General features: G+C 34.8%; 1 protein-coding gene across 1 annotated transcript in view; it reads left to right on the top strand.

Moving 5' to 3' along the window:
- col9a1b (collagen, type IX, alpha 1b) overlaps window positions 1–21,751 on the top strand; it is a 33,241-nt gene that overhangs the window by 6,006 nt on the left and 5,484 nt on the right. Inside the window, exons 7-38 of the mRNA XM_058795462.1 lie at window positions 922–1,005; window positions 1,511–1,531; window positions 1,871–1,927; window positions 2,032–2,067; window positions 2,167–2,229; window positions 2,715–2,768; window positions 3,313–3,348; window positions 3,640–3,663; window positions 3,773–3,826; window positions 4,420–4,473; window positions 4,880–4,915; window positions 5,111–5,167; window positions 5,381–5,434; window positions 6,004–6,057; window positions 6,167–6,220; window positions 6,938–6,991; window positions 7,189–7,242; window positions 7,535–7,588; window positions 7,771–7,824; window positions 7,912–7,965; window positions 8,638–8,682; window positions 9,520–9,573; window positions 9,648–9,701; window positions 9,813–9,866; window positions 13,064–13,135; window positions 13,726–13,761; window positions 13,949–13,993; window positions 14,109–14,141; window positions 14,336–14,482; window positions 15,250–15,304; window positions 17,524–17,712; window positions 20,893–20,970. Of these exons, the coding sequence (XP_058651445.1) occupies window positions 922–1,005; window positions 1,511–1,531; window positions 1,871–1,927; window positions 2,032–2,067; window positions 2,167–2,229; window positions 2,715–2,768; window positions 3,313–3,348; window positions 3,640–3,663; window positions 3,773–3,826; window positions 4,420–4,473; window positions 4,880–4,915; window positions 5,111–5,167; window positions 5,381–5,434; window positions 6,004–6,057; window positions 6,167–6,220; window positions 6,938–6,991; window positions 7,189–7,242; window positions 7,535–7,588; window positions 7,771–7,824; window positions 7,912–7,965; window positions 8,638–8,682; window positions 9,520–9,573; window positions 9,648–9,701; window positions 9,813–9,866; window positions 13,064–13,135; window positions 13,726–13,761; window positions 13,949–13,993; window positions 14,109–14,141; window positions 14,336–14,482; window positions 15,250–15,304; window positions 17,524–17,712; window positions 20,893–20,970 (1,870 nt within the window). The remainder of the gene's footprint in view (window positions 1–921; window positions 1,006–1,510; window positions 1,532–1,870; window positions 1,928–2,031; window positions 2,068–2,166; window positions 2,230–2,714; window positions 2,769–3,312; window positions 3,349–3,639; window positions 3,664–3,772; window positions 3,827–4,419; window positions 4,474–4,879; window positions 4,916–5,110; window positions 5,168–5,380; window positions 5,435–6,003; window positions 6,058–6,166; window positions 6,221–6,937; window positions 6,992–7,188; window positions 7,243–7,534; window positions 7,589–7,770; window positions 7,825–7,911; window positions 7,966–8,637; window positions 8,683–9,519; window positions 9,574–9,647; window positions 9,702–9,812; window positions 9,867–13,063; window positions 13,136–13,725; window positions 13,762–13,948; window positions 13,994–14,108; window positions 14,142–14,335; window positions 14,483–15,249; window positions 15,305–17,523; window positions 17,713–20,892; window positions 20,971–21,751) is intronic.

The following is a 21,751-nucleotide window of genomic DNA, read 5'->3' as shown; positions in this document are numbered from 1 at the left end:
GCATATTATGTCCACAATTTTTTTTTTATTATTATCAACATCAAGTAGCCTATGTACACTACCATTCAAACATTTGATTTGTGTTTTTGAAAGAATAAAGACTTCTACCAAGGCTACATTTATTTGATCTAAAATACAGTAAAAATAGTATTATTGTGAAATATTATTACAATTTAAAATAACTGCTTTCTATTTTAATATATTTTAAAATGTAATTTATTCCTATGCTGCCAAAGCTGAATTTTCAGCAGCCATTACACCAGTCTTCAGTGACATATGATCCTTCAGAAATCATTCTAATTTACATTTCTTCTTATCAATATTGAAAACAGCTTTGCAGCTTAATATTCTTGTGGAAACTGTGATAAAAAAAAAATTCAGGATTCTTTAATGAACAGAAAGTTGAAGAGAACAGCATTTATTTGTGAAATATAAATCTTTTGTAACATTATAAATGTTTTACTGCTACTTCTGATCAATTTAATTCTTCCTTGCTGAATGAAAGTATTAATTTCTTTAAAAAAAAAAACACTTTCTGACTCCAAACTTTTAAACAGTAGTGTAAAAACGTGTATTGTTATATTGACAGGCATGAGGTTTGTGTCTTCCTTAAAGTAATGATCTCAGTAACTTTTGTGTAACTTTTAAATTAAGTGTCACCGAATGATATATGCACATATTATGAGCTCAATCTAGCACTACCATCAACAAGAAAACTCATTTAAATTCATTGTTCTGCAAAAATAATTTTCAACTAAAAGAGCAGCATAAAAAAAGCTCTTTTTTAACAAAAAACTAATCAATCTCTTTTTGAACATTACACGTTTTTGAACACAATAAGCCAATGATAAACAATTCAATACACCCCACAGGCTCACATTATCATGATGCTTTTTGATGGTTGTTTGTCTGTTGTTTCAGTTTGAGCTGCAGTCAATGCTGATCCACTGCGACATAAACATCCCGCAGAGAGACACATGCGCCGACCTTCCTGCAAGGAGAGAGGTGAGACATTTCTAACATCACAATTTTAATCTAAGAAACTAAAACCCAAACTTAAAAAACTGGAATGTAATGGTACAGCTCTACTATTTTCCAGCATTCCCACTCTGTTTCCCAAAGACCAATTAATGTTTGTTAACAGAGGTCAAATGTCACCGTCTAGTCAAATTTCCCGCCGTCTATTCGAATGTCTGCCGGACTCCTCCTTACACTGTGCCACTGTCCTCCAATCGCAGACCTAGATCAAAGCACCTCATGCATATGTATGAGCACTCTGTGGTTATGGTCTCCCTTGAGTTCAGATAGTTGAAAGGGGATTTAGTTGGGTTTCTTGGTCGGGGGGTCCATCAACCCAACTGATCTCAGAAAACAGGGACTTTTGTGTCTTCGGGGAAATTATGGCTCGCACTGCAGGAGTGCGCGGGCCCTTTTTGCTGATTTTGTTGGAGATAACCATCATCTGCACGGCACAGGTAAATGCAACCCTTCTTTGTTCTTTTCCTTGTAGATATCTGAGGCAGAGTTTCAGGTGAGAGCTTGAATTTTCAGCTTATGTAAGAGAAAGTATCTATTTGCATTCTTAAATAGAATTACAAATGCTGTAGGATATTATATGCTGCACTGCATTTTTGCATCTGTATGGTCCATATGTTGTAAGATGCAAATGCACACCAGTTGCACGGCAGGTGTTTGAACTGTTTTCTAAAACTTTTTTGCATGCATAAACTTAAAAATGATTTGTAGTATATTTTTACCCGTTGGATCATTTTAGTTTTCATATTGCATGAACTTTGTAATAATGCATCTAAAAACATGTAACCTCACTGTAGGAATATGAAAGCATTGTTTACTTACTATTTTTGAACAGAGGGCTGGATCCGGCCCTCCTGGTCCTCCCGGTGTGCCTGGAATAGATGGTATTGATGTGAGTTGAATTTAAAAAATGTGAATATAATTTAATATATAAAGCAATTCAGTGACCAAAACACTATTCATTATGGAAGAGTTAAAAGTATGTTTTTCTTGCAGGGCGATAGAGGTGACCCCGGTGAAGATGGTTCAGCTGTAAATATTAGTTTTCTTGTGTCATGCATTGATATTATAATTTGCTACATTTAGGATATTGTTGCATCTTACACACTGTCATTTGACATTTGACCAAAGGGTCCTGATGGAGATCTTGGAAAACCAGGTTCTGCTGGACTTCCTGGATTGCCTGGAGCTGATGTAAGGAAACACTTTAAAACATCTTTTGGATTCTCTTCATAACATGTTAAAATTGACATAGTCTTCTGTGGGAAAACAAACCTCAGTTTCAATGGTGGGTGGCACTCTTAGACAGGTCAAAAATGCAGGGAATTTCTCATGTCGGACTGAAGCAAAGACCACAGGAAAAAGGTCTGTCCAACAGACAACAGGGTTTTTGTTTAAGCACGGACACCCGAAGCCTGGACTTAATTAAAGTGGATTCTCTGTGAAAATGGAAGTAGGGGTCAAGAAAATATCTAAAGGTGTTGAATGACAGGCATCATTTTTGTTTTGGCATCAAATTCTGTGGCTGATGGTTAATGTTCGAAACTTCAGCTTGCAAAGTGACTAAACAAAGTTTCATGCAGCAAACCCTCCCCTAAAACATCCTTTTCAATTAAAGCCTGTTGTCGTTTGCTGTTGTAAGAGGTAATAATGTAACATTTCCCCTCTGTGTTCTTCAGGGATTGACTGGCCCCATAGGAGAACTAGGCCTCGATGGCCCCCCAGGACAAAAGGTGAGCGACTAATGAGCTTCGCAGGTTTCTGCTTCAGTAGGGACCAGAGCTCAAATCAGTGTACTACTGACTGGCCTTGCAGAGGGAATGATAAGTATTTTCACATGATCACTAGTTCCTAATCCTGTCTGTGTGCTCACTGATCTGTGCAGCCAAGTCAGATTCACTCACTCAACAATGCTCAAACATAGCGCCTCACTCTGCCTGTGAAGATTCTCTGGCTTCATGCGATTTTCATAACAGTAATTGTGCAGCAATGTGATTTTATATTACAAATGATGTAATATACACTTATTCTATGCACTTTGTCCTCAACTGTACTCCAGTACATGATTAAAGATGCGACAGTTGAGTGTCCAACATTTCACAATTAGTTTTTTCGGTTAATTAAGTGCACTTTTTCTTTTTGCCTTTTTCATTGTGAACACACTATCACACTGTTTATACTAAAAACAGCATAGAATAGTGTGAATTTGGACACACTTTTATATATAAAATTAAATTATGTTTAAGTCTAAAAAGTGACTTTGTGTAATTGGAACAGGGAGAACCTGGCAAACCTGGACCCAGAGGAGAGGCGGTAAGCCTAATCTTGCCATCTTTCAATACCTTTGAAGCCTATGCATTCAATAAAAACACAACTGAGCAGATAAATAGTTGTAAACAGGCTTAAAGCTGATCTGTACCCAACGCACTGCATCTTTGCCTTAATGCTGACAGCAGCTAATGAATACAGTTAGTCAAAAGAAATCTTCTTTTTATATGAGATTACATTATCGTATTCAGTAAATATAAATTGGTTTTGCATAAACATAACTCAGAAATGGGAAAACAATATATATAATTAGATAAACCTTCTCTGTCTTTTTAGGGTGTTGGACCTGATGGACCAATTGTAAGTGGCTTTTGTTTTCATATGATAACTAAAAAAAGCAGTGTGTGGAGTGGCGTTTTTTTTTTGGGTGGTGGAAACAAAGGTTTAAATTAGATTTTTGGTTTCACAGGGACCACCAGGACCAGGAGGACTTCCGGGTGAGCAGGGAAAAGTGGGACCCCCTGTGAGTGACTCTTCTGATTGGGTTTTTCCTTGTCATTTGTTAATAATGTAAACAAGCAGCAACAAGTATTCTTGTCTTTCGTTTGCTTTCTTTTTATACTTGTTTCCACTGATTTCTAAGTGAAATAGAAATCAGATGTGTTCTTGACCCAATTCACTCAAATAGAGCCATTGCAAGAAATATATATTTTTTTGAGACTTAAAATAAATATATAAAAAAACAAAAAAAATTTTTTTTCAATATTAATACCCATTTATGATGTATTAATGATGTATATAGTTTTGCAGTTCAAATCTCACTCTGTCCATGAAAAATCAACCACAGAGTTCATTGTAAAGGCATGGAGCTGCTGCTTCAATAGTTCAGTATATGCCAGGCAAGCGATGAGATATTTTAGTTTCATAATGAAAAAACTTTTAACTTTTTTAAAATTTTTATTTAGGTATTTATTTTGTGGTGAACTATTTCTGTACTATTTCTCTTAGTTTTTTTTTTTTTTTTGTCATTTTATTCAAAAAGTGAGCAATCTAAATGCTCACAGTTAAAACAGTATTCATGCAACAATTAAAAATGTGTTTCTCTCTGTATAACAGGGAGCCATGGGTGTGAGAGGGCCACAGGGACCCCGTGGACCAACAGGCCCCCGTGTGAGTATTGCTGTGATGTTTCAAGAATTACACAAGAGCAATGACCTTTCATCCGTTTCATCTTGGGAGAAAAATATGAATCATGACTGATCATGAATTATCCTGACTTCATTATGTTACACCAACAAAAGTCATTTTAAAAAGTCAGATCATAGTAGAAATAATTATTATGTTAGATAATAAGGTATGCGATTATAAGTTAGATAATATAAGATAAAACTGTACATTTTCAGTTTAGAATGTACAACTGAGACATCAGTATACACAGACTAATTAGGAACATCATGTAGAGCAGCAGTTATAATTATGAAACAACAGGGTGGCACAATTGCTTCCTTAATCAACTAATTGCCATTTATTTCCTTCAAAATGGGTGAAAACTGTTCTAAAGTGAATCCGTTTACAGGGTGCTGCAGGGATGCTGGGTGGAACAATGGAACTGGTAAGAGGAAATTTGACTAGGTGCTCCATCAAAACTTTTGTTTCAAACCATATAAAAGCCATATTGTTTGAACATCCACATTGAAATATGTTGTGATAAACAATGTGTTTTCAGTAAAGTGCTCCAAGATGACTATTAGATGTGGCTGGATTGAGTGACATAAAATGACTCTAAATTGTTTTTTCTGATGTTAAGTGCCCTAACGCATGCCCACCTGGTGCTCCTGGTCATCCTGGCTTGCCTGGAATGAAGGTGAGTTTTCCTGTAGATAGTATTTCAAAAGTAGTTAATATAAATCAATATATATTATATTAAATGTAATAGATATTAATTAATATCAATTTAAAGTAAATAAAATATAAATTATAAAATAAAATATACATTTTATAAAAAAATAAATGCCCATGCTTTTGAATATATTTTAAATAATAATATTTTATAAACTGTCCTCCTGTCCACTGTCAGGGTCATAAAGGGGTGAAAGGAGAAGTTGGAGAGCCTGGTAAACAAGGACACAAGGTAAGAACTCATAAATTTTACAAGGGAGGAACCAGAAGCATCTGGGTTTTGTGTGCATGTGTGTGTGCGAATGTGTGTGTTTGAGGTCAACATGTGGCATGAAGTTCTGCAGAGAGAATTTGAATATGAATTAAGCAATAGGTCTGTTGTAATGAGAAAACATCGCGTTTGAGACATTTTTTCTCCAACTGTGACATTTTCGAGATTATGACGGAGCTTCATTTATAATTAAGGACTGGCGCTCGGGCTGAATTAAGGTGCAGGATTTATTTAAATGCTGTCTATTGAAGTTCTGTATAAGAAATACACTCTACTGGTGCATGAAGAATAATGAGGGATTTGAGTGTTGTAAGAATAAGTTAGTGTGGTGACATTTAATTCACTTGTTGCTGCTTGCTATATTGTCTCCAGAATCAGCACGTTTACACATCATTTACCTCAATCAAAACTTTGAAGTTCATTACAGTATTGCGCTAAAAGTATTACGCTCTATCTATCTATCTAGTCATTGTGTGTTTTGAGGATTTTTAGGATTTCGGTGTCTAAAATAGCTTTCTTTCTCTTTTTAGGGAGAGGAGGGAGATCAGGGGGCACCTGGAGAGGTCGGATCTCAAGGCCTAACTGTATGTGCATTTCCTGTTTATTTAAGCAATCAACACTCAATTACTAAATTGATCCAGTAGCTATATCTTGGTCTGGTCTTAAAGCCTTGTTTCAATTATGTGCTCTCAGGGACCGCAGGGAATTCGAGGTTCCACCGGTATGATTGGCTCCAAAGGAGAAACGGTAAGATTTTGATTAAATAAGCAGTCGAGGAGTATAATATTTTGCCTGTTCTTTAGTTTACGTCACAACATAGTAAAACCACGTGGCATCAGGGGGAGGGACATTCTCATTCTAGAGAGCATTTGATTGGACAAATATTTGTATACACCCTGCATACAAGATGAGAAATCAATATTTTTGTACATTTTCATGGAAGGGAAAGACTACATTATAAATGCATTTATATAAACTAAAACTCATAATCTCATTTATATGTTGTGGGCTTATTATTTAGAGACTCAAAATGTTACTAATTGAAGGAATAGTTCACCCAAACATGAAAATTTTGTCATTTACTCACCCTCATGTTGTTCCAAACCTGCATGGGTTTCTTTATGGTATACATACAAGATATTTTGAAGAACCAAACAGTTGTTGGTCCCCATTGCCTTCCATAGTAGGGAAAAAAATACTATGGAACTCAATGGGGACCATCAACTGTTATATCTTCTTTAATGTTCAACATAAGAAAGAAACTCATGATGACAAAATTTTGGGTGAACTTTCCCTTTAATACAAAAAAAAGAAAAGAAAAGAAAATTAGAGTGGCATTAGATGGTATACTGCAGCACTGCAACTGACATAAAAAGCTGATAACGAAGAAAAATTGTAATACAAAACACAGAAAATAAATAAATAAATCTGAAAATAAGTAATATGTTGTTATTTTTTTTACAGGGGCCTCGAGGTGTTGATGGGGACCCTGGACCTCAGGGTGTTGCAGGAGCCACGGTAAGCTCAAAAGGAAACCATTCTAATCTAAAGCTGTAAACAATCATGAAAAAGGAAAGTTCTGCTTCTCATTCACAGTTGAAGGCTTTTTCTGTTTCAGCAGTGGGCATGACTTGAAGGTGATGTCCTGAGCCTTGGGTGTAAATAAACAAATCAATATTAGCAGATATCTGAGGCGTGTGCTTCTTTTTATCTAGGGGGATCAAGGCCAAAGAGGATTAATGGGAGAAAATGGCCCTAAAGGCGAACAGGTATATGAACAACTATCATTACAACAACAAAAATTGCACACAGTAGAAGTTTAAGAGGTTATTGTTTATTAAATTAGCCTTTGAGAAGTTGCCCATGATAAGCTGGATCCTAAATGGGATTTAGCCAAGTAGGACATGATCCAGGATCAACATCTTTGTTAGTCCTGGAATAACATTCAAACAACCAACGTTGGTCCAAGAACATACCCTATTTGGTTATATCCTATCATTCTTAGGGTAATATGCATTGATTTGAATTAATCAGATTTAATGAAATTATCTCTTTCTGCAGGGACCTCAAGGGACAAGAGGCAACACTGGTCTTCCAGGGCCAAAGGGAGACAGTGTATGTGGTTTACCATATAAATAAACTTTCACTTTCTTTAATGAAAATGCAAAAAAAAATTATGGTATCAGATGGTAACAACATGAAAAATATGTCAGTTTGGTACTTTTTGTCAGTGTAGATAAATATTTACTTAAAGACTTACTTGCATCCAAACAGCACCAATCTGTGTCTTTCTCCAGGGTTTGCCAGGTGTAGATGGACGTGAGGGAATCCCTGGCATGCCAGGTACCAAGGTACAGCAAAATCTGTTTTTCGTCATTCAAACTTGGCCATGTAAAAAGTGTGACAGTGGTAATAATGTTTTGTTTTACTTATTACAGGGTGCTTCCGGAAAACCTGGAAGCCTTGGGGAAGTTGGCCTTCAAGGACTCCCTGTAAGTCTTAATGTAGAAATAAAGAAATGCATTCAATATGTGAACTTCCATAATGACTGTGAAGAAGGTCAAAAACATTTGCCAGGGAATAATAAAGTTCAAACACAGTATGCTAATGTTCAATGATTTGAGGTCAGTAAGGTTTTTTTTTTAATTGAAATATTTCACATTACTGTTCTACTGTATTTTTGATCAAATAAGTGCAGACTTGGTTAGCATAAGTGACTTCTTTCAAAAACTTTAAAAAGTTAACTTTAAATAGTAGTGTATCCTAACTTTCACCTTTCTACAGGATCCAGCACAATGAGTCACTTTTATTTTATCCTTGTCAGACATACATAGTTGAATTCTGACCTTTTTGTTACAATCTCATGTTCAACCTGTCTCCTTTAAAGCTATTAAGCAGATATAAAAGTCAATAATTTATTTCAATTTCAAATTTGCGCTCCATTTCATGGCAGAGCAAGATTATAAAATACTTCTGGCTTTATCCAGCATGATGTCAGGTCTTCATGACTAATTCACATCATCATTAATTTTGCCACTGTTCAAATCAACCCCTTGGATTTGACTTTGATCTAACAGAACAAAGAGAAAGCATTTTACATCCTTCAGGAGTTGTAGCCTTGACAACTGCATTTTGATATTTAGTGACTTATTTCATGTCTGCAGGGTTTACCAGGAAGCCCAGGACCAAAAGGTGGAGGTGGAGAGAAGGTGAGAAATGTTGCTAAATTTATCTGTTCTCGGTGCAAAGTCATCACATTTTTTAACACCCTGAACTGACAAAAGTTTTATCAGAACAATGAAGCATAAATAATTTTCCTTATGTCTCAGAACCACTGGCTGTTAAAGCTGAAGCTGCTGTTTTTATTTTAAGATGTTTTCTCCCATCTCCAAAAAAGAAGCCATTTGTAGGTTGGTTGAAGCATTTTGCCAGTTAACATTCTGGCTGATACAGATACTCTGATAATTATTTTAAAGTTATGGCTGATAACTGAAAAAAGATTAAAATCTACACTTTTTGTCTAAATACATTAACAAAACACTAAAAACTAAAATCAACCATTTGAAGTGCTACAAGTGAATTTTGGCATCACAAAATTGTAAAATATAGTATATATATTCATTTTGAAATTAGTTAAGGATTACATTTAATTACATTTAGTGCTGTATCGTGAATAAAACACAGCTGCTGTCCAATCAGAATTGAGGAATGGAACTAACCGTTTTATAAGTAAAAATAGGGAAATAAGCATGCACAACAAAATATCCAAGATCAGCTTATCTAATATTTGCCAATTAATATAAATATAGCAATGTATTGCGCATCCCTAGTTGTTGTTTTTTTTTTTCTTTTCTGAAATGTGTGACACTGCGGCTCTTTCAGCATTGTTTGTTTCAGTGGCCCAAAACAGAAACACTGGCTTATTATTTTTGCAATTTTCAATTTGATGCCATTTTAAGCTACTTTGAAGCTACTATGTCATGCACAGTCCTACTCTGCCTGTAGGTTATTATGAACACTATATGATATACTTGCTCCAATTACAGGGTAATTCAGGACAACCGGGCCTCATCGGTATTATGGGATCTGCAGGTAAATCGGTAGGTAAACCATCCAATTGCTTTGCCATTAGTGCACAGGAATAGATTATATGACACTAAATGTCTCTGTTCAGGGTGAGCGTGGAGAACAAGGAGAATTTGGACCCATTGGGCCTATTGGACAACCTGTGAGTACCCAATGCAGTATGACTAACAGCTATTGGACAGGCTGGATATGTCTGTATTTATTTACTCACCCAGGAATATTTCCCAAATGATGATAGTTTCCTTCTGTTTAGGGAGACAGAGGAGAGCAGGGACCACCTGGGCCGATGGGAAAACCAGGAGCCAGAGTAAGTGCATAATCTGTATAATGATATGGTTATGGTTTCAAAGCAAGCATCTACCGTACTTTACTTGCATCATGCAAATTACTAAACAAAGTAAAAGCCCTTGATTGTGGAGAGATGGGGGTCCTAAAGTTGCCTTTGTTGCACAGATGTCACGTCAGCATAACACCCTGTTTTAGATGTTTCTGCTTAAAAAGAAATAAAAATAGACAAAAGTTATATCAAATATTCACTAGCTATACAGTTAATGTGGATAGCATAATTCAAATTAATTGCTCCTGAAAGAGTTTAATGAGAAATGTTGGAGTTCAAATTGAAATGTCAGATTTTATGTGCAGAAATATCCAAGAAGCAGTAGACTTCAGGTTTCATGTCTTACCGTTTTTGTCTACACTGCAAAAATAATCGATCTTAATCAGTATTGTTTGCCTTTTGTCCAAAACAAATATCATAACATCCATAAATCACATTCATTTTGACTGCAAAGTGAAACGTTATTTTTTACGTTTTTCATAGTTTTTTTTTTTTTAGCGTCACTGGTAAATTGTTGTTTCTTGTTTTAAGCATGAAATATACTAAACATATTTATTTATTTATAAAAAGGAAAAAACCTCACATTTTTCCTTGTCAAGTACATTCATTTTGTATTAAGGATGTTTAGATATTTAGTTACTGGAAAATGAGACAAACATACTGAAAAATAAAAAGTTTTTGTGCTGTGTTAGAGAAACTACTGACATTAAAGAGATCTCATTTGCAGTTTTTCTTTCCTATAAGCTGGCAGCAAACCCAAAGTTCAAAACAAGTCATAGGCAGCGCTACATTTCAATTATTCTATTATCCCAGTGTTCAAAGAGAAAGCAAGTCATTTTGACATCCACTAAGCTCAATCGCTTTTACTTATTTAGACTGTTTGGTGCGCAGTGAATTCAAAAAACTTTTCATTAATAGTCTTTTAGGGGAATTCGTGACTTTTATATTATGCTAATTTGAGAGTCAGACCAAGGCAAATATTCATAGTACTGAAATGCAGACACTGCTGGTAAGAAAGGAAACATCACGCTGTGGCCCATGGAAGAGATTGGAGCCAGCGGTCTTTCTCTTGAATGGGATTTCACCTCACAGTTTTCACAGTAAAGAGTAAACAGTCAAAAGAATGTCTCACAGCAGTGTCTCTCAAACAGCCCTCTGTTCCCCTGCCATTCCCATGAGCACACACTCAAACACTCACCACCACACTTCAAATGTTTAAACACGATTATGTGAATATTATAAATGAATTGTAACCTTATAATTTTTTTAAATAAAAAAACAGTTTTTCAGCACGTTTTATGAAGTTTAAAAAAAAAAAAAAAAAAAAGGAAAACAAGGGAAAATGGAATGGAACACAATGTCTTTTATTAGCAACAGCTCAAAGTTTGAAAATACAACTTCCAATAGATTTCCATTACTTTAAAAAAAAAAAAAAAAAAAAAAATTAAGGCTTGAATAGTTCTGCTACTGACCACTTGAATATGGAAATAACATTTACTGTATCTTCTGATCACACGGCAATAAAGTTATGTTCTTCCTGTTTTTTATATTTATTTATTTTTAATATTTTTATATATGTGACCCTGGACCACAAAACCAGTCTTAAGTCGCTGGGGTATATTTGTAGCAATAGCCAAAAATACATTGTATGAGTCAAAATTATCGATTTTTCTTTTATGGCAAAAATCATTAGGATATTAAGTAAAGATCATGTTCCATGAAGATATTTTGTAAATTTCTGACCATAAATATATCAAAACTTCATTTTTGATTAGTAATATGCATTGCTAAGAACTTAATTTGGACAACTTTAAAGGTGATTTTCTCAATATTTCGATTTTTTTGCACCCTCAGATTCCAGATTTTCAAATAGTTGTATTTCAGCCAAATATTGTCCGATCCTAACAAACCATACATCGATGGAAAGCTTATTTATTCAGCTTATAGATGATGTATAAATCTCAATTTTGAAAAATTGACACTTAAGACTGGTTTTGTGGTCCAGGGTCACATATTTGTCTTGTTTTCCGGTGAAAATGTATAAAGATTCTTAAATCAAGATGCATTCACATGAGAAAATTACATGAAATAAGTAGTATTGATCAAAATGAAGTGAGTTTATGATTATAACGAGAACAAATAATTGCCAATGGGCTCTTTTGCATAATTTCCAAAAACAATTGTTTAATTTCTTAGAAAATAAGACTTCATATGTTCAATTTGCATCCCAAGTAAATTTATCTTGATTTAAGGATGTTTAGATATTTGGTAACAAAAAATTTTAGATAACAAAAATACACAGGAATATATATTTTTTTCATGCAACATTTAATGCCACAACTTGAATTTTAGACTTTGTGTAATTAAGACTTTTTAAGAATCGCAGAAACCATGAAATATCATTTTATGACAACTTTGAAATGCAGTATTTACAAACGTGTATTCAACTGTACATTTATATATGACAAATTCATAAATATATATTCAAATTTCAACTATATATTCAGATTTATATCTACATATTCAGCTGTTATAATGTATAGAATTGTATAGAATTATCCTGCATACTTAGTTATTTTCTGTTATATGTGCATATATATATATATATATATATACATATATATATATATATATATATATATATATATATATATATATTTGTTAGAAATGTTACTTATTGATTGTTTGTTTGATTAATTGATTGATATCATTTATAATGACAAAACACTGTTTTGGCAGATCTGTAGAATTAAAATAAAAAATGATTCAGGTAAAAAAAAATGCATCCATTGAATGACTTAGTTGGACAGTGAATTTGTGTTAAAACATATAGGTTTGGAACATACAAGTATGTAACTGCAGATTAAATCAGCAGTGCAGGAAACACTGGTGTACATCCACATACCGAATTTATCAGCATTTGCCACTTTGTCCTGATCTTGCATTTTCTCAGACTGCACTCTCTTTTTAAAAATGCATGAGTGTTTTTGCAGGGGAACTAAAGGATTCTGCAGTCTTTGCTCTTTATTGACAAAGGTTTTGAACCTTTCCCATCTGTTTGGAATTCCTGCAGTGGGGCAGGAAGGAATAAAAAAGACATCAACCAGAATTTTACAGTAAATGCCAGATTCTGACTGCATGTCATCTTACATTGTTTGTCTTTTCAGGGTCCTAAAGGTGACTTGGGCTTGCCTGGACTTCCTGGACCACCGGGCCTGCCAGGAATAAAAGGAGATAGGGTGAGGATGTCTCTGCCTACCACATTTGGAGAGATTTTTGTAATCTCAAAACAATCTCTTTAAATTGCTCTCAACCTTGTGAACTGATAAAAACCTGTGCACCTTGACTTGTCCTGCAGTCAGGAAATCTGATAGGTGTTGTATCCCTAATTTTATATTTATTAAGGAACAGCAAAATGTACTTGGAGTTCTGCTACATCAACATCCCTGTAACTATTACAAAAAGTCATCTGCAGCTCTTTAAAAACAGCTAACCTCTTTATATTCACTGTTCTTGCTCAATTAGACAGTGAGGGTTCTACTTTTCTAGCCTTTAAGGCACTGCAATTATTATGTGCTCCCATTGGTGTTTTAAAGTTTAAAAAGCTTTGAAAGTACAATGAGGCTTGTGAAAATCAAATTGGACCATTTTAGACTCAATGATTTCCTTACTGCATTTGAAAAAAAGAACTTGAGCACCTCAAACTGATGTAGGATTTATAGAAAGAGCAAAATGCTGAGTGTACATTTGTTGTTATAATGAACTCTTCAGACACATGCTTGCAGTTAAATATTCAAGGGAATGAATTTCTGAATGTGACATTACACAGGGTGAAGCAGGAGAACCTGGACCAAAGGGAGAACAGGTAAGAGCATGATTCACATTATCAGCCAATACTGCACTGCAGAACTAAACTGAATACATCAGATTCCTTAAAAACTAATGTAAGAAAGATTCACTTTATAACCAAAACTATTCATTCAAGACATTTTACAATAACAGAACTTATACATATGAATTGATCTCCCTCACGGTGATGTGTTTTATTGTAGGGCGGTCAAGGTGACGAGGGAACACCAGGAGACAAGGGAGATGTTGTGAGTAGATCTGAACTACATAGTGGAAAATAATATGAATGTGGTGCGCTAATGTACACTGAGATTTTTGAGACATTGTAATGCATTTTAATTATCTTGCTGTTTCTGCACTTAGGGTGACCCTGGCCAACTTGGAGCTAAAGGCGAAGTGAGTTTTTGATCAGTATTCTTTCTTGAATATTTATGAATTTTTGATGATGAATTTTTCTATTAGGCGGTTGGCTCTGATTTCAGATATCCATGAAAATATTCTTTGGCTTTATCTCAGCTCACTCTAGCCCTCAGATAAGACACTAGTATTACATCTATGAATGTATGCTTACAACTCTGGTGTAAATTCAGGTTGGTAACCAAGGGGATCCGGGTAATAGAGGACCAGAGGGTGCCCGTGGGCAACCTGGCATTGAGGGGCCTCCTGGTAGTCCTGGACCACGTGGCATGCAGGGGAACAGAGGAGCTCCTGGACCTCGTGGCACCCAGGGACCAGCGGTATGTTATCAACCTTTCAAAGACAGAGTGATTAGCAATTACACTTCATAAGTCAAGACTGTGTATGGTTATTAAAAAAAAAAAAGAGAGAACCCAAATCTATCTTCACATATAAATATGCATTATCAATGTTCTATCTGCTTTTTAAGGTATTTTTCTTGGTAATTTTCATTGTTATGTTTCACATTATCATAATTTCACTTTGCACTTCCACTACAGTTAAAAATTTTGGGGTCAGAATGATTTTTTTAAAGAAGAAATGAATACTTTTATTCAGCAAGATTGCATTAAATTGATCAAAAGTGAAAGTAGAGACATTTATAACACTACAAAAAAAAAAATAATTTCCAGTCCTGTAGGTGTCTATAGTGGCTATAAGTAACTTTGTTCTGTTATGCTCAAGTCAAAACATGTTTAATTGGCTAAAAATGCTTTGTGTAAGTGCAGTCATAAAATGAATATCATTAATCCTTATTCAGTAATCATGAATGACAGGAAAGTTTTAGAAACTAAAAAATTCAGTTGCCAAAATTTGTGGAAACCCTGTAGTTTTTCAGCATTTTGTTGTACATACTCATTACATTTGGAAAGGTATATCAAGAAAAACAGTACTGTGAAACATTTGCAGCTTTTAAGAACACAAATCCAATTTTTTCTTTGTTATTTTCTGAGGCAGAGCTAATTAGTGGTCTGAAATTAGATGAAATGATGAAATACAATCGGAATTTGTGTGATTTTCTTCCAAACAACTCCTCCTGTGTTTACAGGGTAAAGAACCAAGTGATCAACACATCAGACAAGTGTGCATGCGCGTTATGCAGGGTGAGTCTGGAAGCAAAGATTTTGATCATTTCAGAAATAAACGTAATTTCCCTTTTAAGCATCCAGAGCTGCGCTTTTGCCATCAGAGAATTGGAACTTTCCAGGCAGAAGAACACAAGCACGAACCACTGAAGGAAAGAGTGAGATGAATAGAAGGAAAAATTTGTGTTTTGTTTCAAAGATTCTTTTTGATTCTACTCTGATGAGCAGAGACACTTTACTAAAGTTAACCATCAGTTCTGCTTCTCTCTAAGTCCTCTGGAGCGCTCGCCGCCGATTCCCTCATGACTTTTTCATTCACATTTCACTGAAAAATTCATTTTCCTTTCAGCTGATCTGCACTTTTGCCTCATAGTGATGAGTTTCCTCCTTCAGCCTCTGCGTTCCTCCGCCAAACCCTCCCTGAAAAAGCTCAGTCAAGCATTGTGCTGCATACATTTTCAGGATGTTTTCTGACTGAAAGTTGAAATTCACTGTACCCTAGCTCTTGCTCGATGGCTCAGGGCCTGGAATTGGATTCTTTACATCTTGAATAAATCGGTCTGCCCTTTTATCCCTTCACACAATGGAAAAGGAAGTTGTAAAAACGGCAGCAATGCTCTTCTTTTATGCTCAATTTCCCATAGCAAATTGAAAACGCACAAGAACACCATTCAAAGGATGAATGAGGACAAATGAAAGGAGTGGGCTTTAACAGCGTTCTGCAACACAGCTTTTAGTGAATATTGAAAGCTGGCAAACGATCTGCTTATTCACATCAAAATATTAGAGCTAAAATAAAATAAAATTAGTCTAGGGTCTTATTTTACTTCCAAAACATAAAGCAACTTAAAGTCAGAAATGTGGCTTCTTTAGTATTGCACCTGGCTTGACACATTTACACATTCAGCACTGATCCAAAGTGATGTACAGAAGGTACACGTTTTAGCCTAAAATACAGTACTGAAGGTGTTAAGTATGAAACCACTGCACTGCTATAATATTAAGGGCAGAATAATCCAGTCATAAACAACCTTAATTATTTATTAGGCCTATTCATGCGCTTGGTACTAGTGATGGGAGGAAACAAACTTTATGAATCGTTTGTTTTCAGTCAGTGCTTCAGAGCGCTTAACGACAAGTCAAGCAATTTCATGAAACGAGGCTTATGCCATATTGTTTTATTACTTACGTTAATAAAACCATTTTATTTGCACACAGCAGATGTCCTCAGTGTGCTGAGTTTCAAGTGTTTCAAAATAATTCGTACATTATGTTCTGTACATGACTGAGGAAAAAAAATGTAGAACAGCGACTGCAAACTATATTCGTAGCAATACACTGTATGGGTCAAAATTATCGATTTTTCTTTTATGCAAAAAATCATTAGGATATTTAGCAAAGATCATGTTCCATGAAGATATTTTGTCAATTTCCTTCTGTAAATATCTCAAAACGTAATTCTTGATAATTAATATGCATTGCTTAGAACTTCATTTAGACAACTTTAAAGACGATTTTCTCAGTATTTTTTTTTTTTGCACTATCAGATTCCAGATTTTTAAAATAGTTGCATCTCAGCCAAATATTATCCTATACAAAACATATATGTCCTAACAAACCATACATCAATGGAAAGCTTATTTGTTCAACTTTCAGATGATGCATAAATCTACATTTCAAAAAATTTCATCCGTGCATGAATTGACCTCGTAATGTTTCATTAAAATATCATAACTGGATCTTCCAGTGAAACAACAGATTTCTCTCTGATGATGTATGCAGGATTTATCCAATCATATAATCCGCTTAAACCCCACCCCTGTAACCTCACACTCATCTGCCCCATTTGGGAGTGCAATTCCTTCATTTTAAAATCCAATTGGCAACCGATGCATAGAAGTCCCTGGCCTGCATTTTTTCTTTTTGGATAATCCATTACCCACAAATGTATGTCATAATATGGAAGAAAAGATTTGCCGCTACTTGTTTCATTTGAACTTTAAGTGTAGTGTACAGTGAAGGAATCATGTGAAGACACAACAGGAAGATGGATCGTCCTCAAGGAGGCGCCCTAACATTAGTACAGAAACACAATAGACAAAACAGTGTGCAGTGTTAGACGACTCTAATTAGTGAGTGCAACTGCAAAATCAATGGATAAATAAAATAAAAATGAGCTGTGCTAATAGCAGGGGGCTGTTCACACTCATTAGCGCATTTGGTCTTTGCCATTTCAGAGCAGCTGGCCCAGTTGGCTGCCAGTCTGAGGAGACCAGAGTCTGGAGCGGTGGGACTGCCAGGCAGACCCGGTCCCCCTGGTCCTCCCGGATCCCCAGGTGACAGCGGCTTCCCTGGGCATGCTGGTGCAAGAGGACTCCCGGGACTCAAAGGGCCTCTGGGACTTTTGGGTCACAAGGGGCCGAAAGGTGAGTCATTATGGGACTGTGAGTTCAGACTGCTTTACAGGATCCTTGTTGATCCTGGAACAACAACTAGAGCAGGGTATGCCAAATGGGAGTTCATGAGTTGATGAAAAGCTAATAATTAAATTGAATGTAAATTTAAAATAAATAAGATATAAATAAAACACTTCCTAAAAAGATCAAATATTTGTATTTGTTTAATTGTATGTGATCATTAACCAACATCAGAGCAATGTTATTTTAGTATCATTCAGAAACTAATATAGTTTTTATCAATATTTTGAATTAGTGTTTATTTTTAGATTTTCCATTTTAATTTCAGTTAAGGTTTTAGTAATTTAATTGTGCATTGTCTTTTTTCATTTTTGCTTTTATTTAATATTTCATTTAATTTCGTTTTAGTTTGTCATTTTAGTAGCTACGACGGCGTTTTAGTGCCACGTTAAAAAAATCTAAAATTACGAGATTAAAGTCGTAATATTTCGAGAATAAAGACGAAATTACGAGAATAAAGTCGAAATGTTTCGAGAATAAAGTAGAAATTACGAGAATAAAGTCAAAATACTACGAGATAAAGTCAAAATGTTTTAAGAATAAAGTCGAAATGTTTCGAGAATAAACTCGAAATGTTACAAGAATAAAGTCGAAATGTTTTAAGAATAAAGTCGAAATGTTTCGAGAATAAAGATTATAGTTATAATATTTTCATATTGACTATATCCTTTTGTGCATGCAAATGGCCCGGATTGGGAGCACCGGGAGATATTCCAAATCTCAGTTTTCCAAATCTGTCAGTTTTATAGCGAAATACAAACAATATGTAAGCTATATTGCAATAATGTGTTTGTCAAGCGGCATGTGAGTCAATCATCTTTCCGATTACAATAACGAACGACGAGACATTATTTTCATTATAAATTAATTAAAAAAATAGTTTTTTTTTTCATGCCTAATGATGTTCCTTCACTTTTATATCTTGCTATAAACTTGAAATAAAGAGCAAAAACACATATATAATTTGTATTTCGTTATAAAACTGACAGAATTTGAAAGCTGAGCTGTGTGCAACAGCAACAAAGCACACAATTATTGCGATTACTGTTTGGCTGGCGCGCTACAAATAATGAATGGAAGACGTTAAATATTATGTCCTCATTTACAGTATACCATGAATAAAACAGTTTGTGAATAGTCACTTAACGTTTACAGCAGAAAAGACAACAATATAACGTATGTTAACAAATTTGAGTCCACTTCAACCTTTAGAACGTTTTATTGCTGTTTAATTAAACAGGCTATGTGAGGAATGAATGTTTGGACGCCACAGGCGTTTTTGCGGAGTAGGTGGTGGAATTTTCACAATAATTTAATGAATTTATTCACATAAATACAGCGATCTGTCACGCCACATTAAAGAGCTTGAAAATCACATTATTGTAAGACACACAATTTGTGTTTCGTTATAAAACTGATTTTGAAAGCTGAGACTTTGTTTTATATTAAAAGCACTAAAAGCACAAAGCTTGGGTGGCTGGCGCACTACAAATAACGAATGCAATGGAAGACATGAAATATTATTTCCAAGCATACTGTCCCCGCGAGTATGACACATGGTATGATTTCTGCTAATAATCCCACATATATTTGTAGTGTATTAAAAAACAGGTTAAATAAGAGAGCTACAGCGCCCCCCAAAGGAATGTCGATTGAGTGTGTGAGCTGATGTTAAGATAAACAATTGGTTCCTGTTCAGTCTGTTAGTAAATATCATATTCTTGATATTAAGCTGTTTTCATGTCCTTAAAATTGACATCCCAGTAAGATGATGCAGCCGCTCAGACGCAACTATATTCAAATCAATTCCGGTGGCCTGGCAACTTCTCCCGGTGCTCTCAATGCAGGTCATTTGCATGCGCAATATAGGCAATACTTTCAAAATATTATAACTTTAATTTCTACGATTTAAATTCGCAAAAAATTTCGACTTTATTCTCGTAGTATTTCGGCTTTATTCTCGAAACATTTCGACTTTATTCATGAAACATTTCGACTTTATTCTCGAAACATTTCGACTTTATTCTCGAAACATTTCGACTTTATTCATGAAACATTTCGACTTTATTCTCGAAACATTTCGGCTTTATTCTCGAAACATTTCGACTTTATTCATGAAACATTTCGACTTTATTCATGAAACATTTCGGCTTTATTCTCAAAACATTTAGACTTTATTCTCGAAACATTTCGACTTTATTATCGTAGTATTTCGACTTTATTCTTGAAACATTTCGACTTTATTCACGAAACATTTAGACTTTTTTCTTGAAACATTTCGACTTTATTCACGAAACATTTCGACTTTTTTTCTCGAAACATTTCGACTTTATTCTCGAAACATTTCGACTTTATTCATGAAACATTTCGACTTTATTCTCGAAACATTTCGGCTTTATTCTCGAAACATTTCGACTTTATTCATGAAACATTTCGACTTTATTCATGAAACATTTCGGCTTTATTCTCGAAACATTTAGACTTTATTCTCGAAACATTTCGACTTTATTCTCGAAACATTTCGGCTTTATTCTCGAAACATTTCGACTTTATTCATGAAACATTTCGACTTTATTCATGAAACATTTCGGCTTTATTCTCAAAACATTTAGACTTTATTCTCGAAACATTTCGACTTTATTATCGTAGTATTTCGACTTTATTCTTGAAACATTTCGACTTTATTCACGAAACATTTAGACTTTTTTCTCGAAACATTTCGACTTTTTTCTCGAAACATTTCGACTTTAATCTCGCAATCTTAGTTTTTTTTTTACGTGGCACTAAAACGCCGTCATATTTTAGTGTATCAAGTTCAACTAAATTATGAGAAACGTGGCCAACTAGCTGTAATTTTATTTTATTATTTAATTTAATTACATTTCAGTTTGTCAGTCATGAAAAGGATTTTTTTTTAGTTTTAGCTTCAGTTTAAGTTTTAATTACCTATAAAACCCTGCATGCAGAGAACATGCAAATGTGCAGTTAACTTATTAAAATATTAATTTGAAATCTTAGGGTGTACTCCAAGTAAATATTTTACTTGACGGTCTGCTGAAAAATAAAGTTTGGAACCCCCTGAACTAGAGTCAAGTGTGTAAAGGCACATCCATTGCGTGTGTGTTGCAGGTGAGTTGGGAGACAGAGGGAACCGGGGACCTACAAGTCGGGGACCCAAAGGCATGCCAGGACCTCCTGGACTACCAGGTCAGTTCTGACTCCGTCTCATATCCTTCTTCCTCTTGTCAAAGAAAATAGTATTATTGCTTAAATGAAAGGGGCAGTAATGAATATCATCTGCAAACCAATTCAGTCTGAAACAACTTAATTTATTTCTAAAATGACGTTGGAGATATATTTAGCTCCATCCTGGTAATAGACTTTTGAAAGCAAAGTTAAATTGGTGTTAAATGAAGCTGTCAGATGTCTGATGAATTGGAGGTATATGGAGCCTTCTGTTGTCTTTGTATCTGTGTCACTGACACTTACTGTCAGTCGAATGAAGCTGTCTGTTTAAACAGGATTTCTTGCAGTCGTTACCCAGCGCTCTAATTGCAACAGACAGATCTGCAGCAGTGCCATGTGCTGGTGTCATACAGTTTTTCAGCTTTATATTTTCAAGCCTTTATTTCTATGGCAAAAAATAAGAATACATATAATTCAGTTAGATATTTAAAAATGGTATGCAAAAAAATTAATCACCCAAATTCTGGTATTTACTCACCCTCATGTCGTTTCAAACCTGTATGACTTCGGTATAACACTAAAGGAGATGTTTAGGAGAATTTGGGTGTTTTATTCTTAAAACACAAGAAATAAATGTGGACAGACACTGAAAGATACAAAAATGACAAAAAGCTATAACGGTAGTTCATATATAATATAAAAACACCATGAAAATTGGTTATTTGACTTCCATGACTCTCAAATCTCATTCACGTTTTTGTCCATGTGGAAATGCAAATGAGAATGACCTTAAGCTTTGGCC

The sequence above is a fragment of the Onychostoma macrolepis genome, chromosome 13 (assembly GCF_012432095.1).
Source record: "Onychostoma macrolepis isolate SWU-2019 chromosome 13, ASM1243209v1, whole genome shotgun sequence".
Lineage (NCBI taxonomy): Eukaryota > Metazoa > Chordata > Actinopteri > Cypriniformes > Cyprinidae > Onychostoma > Onychostoma macrolepis.
Note: the sequence above shows the minus strand (reverse complement) of the source record. Positions and strands in the feature narration are given on the sequence as shown.